Raw genomic sequence first — 3321 nt, 5'->3', positions numbered from 1 at the left:
GAGAAATTTGTCTTTATGTTTAATATAAATGCACACACTTACGCAGTTCACCAGCAGCATTTCGCCCACCAACTGCATACAGATATCCTTTGAGGGCACTTAGGTGGAAAAAGGTGCGCTTTTCATTTAAAGATGCAACCTGCATCCATTTATTGTATCGAGGGTCAAATCTGAAGACTGTATCGACTGCCGTTTTTCCTTTTGTGTCGTAATTACTCTGTCCACCAACGACATAGAGGAAATTTCCAATGACGGCGATGCCATGCTGGTACCTTGGGGCATCCATGGGGGCTAATGATTTCCACTCATGGGCCTTTTCATCATACATGCGCAATTCCTTACTGACAACCAGCTGCTGCCTCAGCACTCCTCCTAGTGTAACCAAATGAGTGGTGTCAGACCGAATGGCAGTCCTGTCTGACTGCATAACTGGCTGCATATATGGCATCATTTGGTAATTGCTGGCTTCCAAAAGCAAATTCACGCACGTATTGTCAGTTCTCATGAAATCCACCGTTTGCACGTAATTAATGAGCTCCTGTGGTGTCATCAGTGGAAATCGTATGTTCTTCATTAATTTTGCAGCAAAGTCCATCCGAGGCTCTTCCAGGCGAAGCCAACGACAGGTGGCCTTAAAGAGCTCAAGTTCAGTGCAGTGCTTAAGGCTATTACTGGAAAGCACAAAGGCAAGACGCTCGAAAGGAAGTTTCAAGAACTCCCCAGTGCTCAGTAATGCAGGAAAATTCTTTAAGACGAAACTGTTAACGTATTTATCCACTTCTGTCAGATTGTAGGTGTTGGCAATCCGCCCAACTTCGACACAGTTGTCTAAAGTGACCTATTAAGTCAATTTTCAAAAATTAAAACATGACTACTTTCATGACATTCACATCTCGAGAACACAAATACCTGTTCTAGAATAAGGGTAAATTATGCTTTTTAGTATCCATATAGATGCAAATAAAGATTCTTATCTAAATGCATCAATGATCTAAAGAGTATTCAAACCACCTATACCTAATCCAGTAGAAGGATGACTAAAAGAAAATGATCAAAGTCTGTAGGTTAGAAGCTACTCTAAGAAACAATGTGATAATTTGACTATAGCCCAAATAATTCACTTTCTTTCTTCAAAAAATATGCCCCCCCCAAAAAAAAAACATTGATAAAATTCTCACCAGATGAAAATGTTGGGAAAATAGAGGATTATTCTATTTTGGTTCATGTCAATCCACTTCTAAGTCATGATCTTAAAAGTATCACACAGTTAGCAGATCCATAAACAGAAAAGCTCTAATACCCGATTCCTAGATTTCCCTTTCACGCAAACAGGTATCACTCATTACTATCATATATTTTTGGTTCCTTCAAAAGTTTTCTCATGATGAAGATAATTTAATAGGACAATTATTCCTAGGGTGAAGTTATTTTCCATATTATTTATCTGGAAACATAAGCAAGGAAATAGGTTTTTTGAGAGTAGGAGGGGTGTATCTACATAAAATCACTCGTGTAGATGAGTTTTTGGTATCTATGATGACTGCTTCTGTCTGGGCAAGGTAGCTTTCCTTAGCCCATCTCTTACTCTCAGCATACTCTACCTCTGTCTGGGTCAAAATGAGCCCAGAACCATTTCCCCAGCACAGAGTAAATTATATCACAAAGCAGAAAGCAGGTAAAGGAGAGAAGCAATAGAGAGGCCTTTCCTCAGCAGAACCTCTTTTCAATGCTCTAATAACTGGTCAAAAGGAAAAATGGGAAAAAATATATCAGCAAATATAATACCAGGAATAAATCACAAAACAAGCCTACCATACAAATATTAGTGTGTGTATATAAACACAGAGACAGGTCACAGGGAATTTGTTTTTAAATTTTGTCAGAGTGTTTATTCACAATGTGACACAAATCTCATCAATGTATTGTTAAGTTCATAACTGTATTGTTAACATATTGGCAGATGGTTAAGAGAAAATTGGCTAATTCTCCTATTGACATTTTATTTAAAAGCTCAAATGACACTAACAGCATTATTCCTGGGCATAAAACAACAGCCCAGTTAGGATATAATACCACTGAAAGCTCTAAGGTTAACACATACACACAGCTATTTTCAAAGATTTATCACTCAAGAAGAACCTGTACTCTTTTAAGCAGCTGGTTTGCTTTACAAAAATCACCAAAAATGTTTAATTGCTTATTATACTTAGTAGCCATATGTTTAAAAATACCTGAAACATAACTGTAACACAAAAGAACTAGGAAAATAAATTAGCAAATTATGGGCCTCCAGAAATGCACTGCTTAACACTATATCAATATGTTAGATTTCTAATGTGGTTAATAAAAAGTCCATTTTAATCTAATTTTAGTAGTGGCAGGTTGGTGTCTCATAAAATTTTAAGCTGTGTAAATGGAGTTATAGTCAATACTTAACTGCCCACATCACCCTGGGTAGAAGTGACTCCTGTTTGGGGTATGGATCCACTTCCCAAGACAAGTAAGAAATAGGCCTTCCCCAGAACAAAGGTAATTTGCATTTTTGAACATGTTTACTAGTATGGTTAAGCAAAAGTTGGTGACGGAATAGATATAATTCCCAAGTATGCAGATTCTGATCATTATCGATATGATTACTAATAAAAACAACAAAGAATGGCTACTTTAAGTGGGCAAAATGTTACCACCAGTTGTTAGTCAACAGATTTAAATCTAAATTTATAAGGTGCAAAATAGACGAAGATCAAAGATTAGACACTGAACTGTAGAATTTAGAAATGGAAACAAGGTATTTAATCCATTCGCCTTTTCCCTCTTCAACTTTATCCAATGAGAAGACAATTACTAAAATCACAGGTGAAAGAAATCTACATTTTATTTAAGGGTATTTGGAAAATGCCTTCTATATATCAGTACACTTACATATACAGACATACAGGACTGGAAAAGACTTTGACAGACCACCTAGTCAAAACAGATAGCTGCCTGCTCTTTTCTTAAAAATCACCAGAGAATGGTATTTCATAACCTTCTGAATTGCCATCTTCTTGATAAAAGGACTAAGTATTTTCTATAGCTCATGTAGAACAGCTACTGCACTGTGGGTATATAATGAAGGTTAAATCGTATGAACATCAACAATACAAAAATTAAAGATGTGATGATAGATGCAATTAAAAATAAGATACCTGTTGAATTTATATAACAAATTACTAGAAACTTATTAATTTAAAAGTGAGACACAGATAAGAAAGCTACGTAAAGGAAATTAATTCTTATCGAGTATATGTAATAAGAGATTAAAAATTAATCATAGAATAT

The 3321-nt window shown here is 35.7% G+C and overlaps 1 protein-coding gene across 5 annotated transcripts in view; it reads right to left on the bottom strand.

Annotated features, from left to right (window-relative positions):
- KLHL13 (kelch-like family member 13) overlaps nt 1-3321 on the bottom strand; it is a 210248-nt gene that overhangs the window by 10228 nt on the left and 196699 nt on the right. For all 5 annotated transcript variants that reach the window (XM_012653528.1, XM_012653529.1, XM_012653525.1 and 2 more), the window contains one exon: nt 43-838. In XM_012653528.1, the coding sequence (XP_012508982.1) occupies nt 43-838 (796 nt within the window). The remainder of the gene's footprint in view (nt 1-42; nt 839-3321) is intronic.

Source organism: Propithecus coquereli, unplaced genomic scaffold, assembly GCF_000956105.1.
Source record: "Propithecus coquereli isolate 6110/MARCELLA unplaced genomic scaffold, Pcoq_1.0 Scaffold422, whole genome shotgun sequence".
NCBI classification, from domain to species: domain Eukaryota; kingdom Metazoa; phylum Chordata; class Mammalia; order Primates; family Indriidae; genus Propithecus; species Propithecus coquereli.
This window is presented reverse-complemented; position numbering and strand designations above follow the sequence as displayed.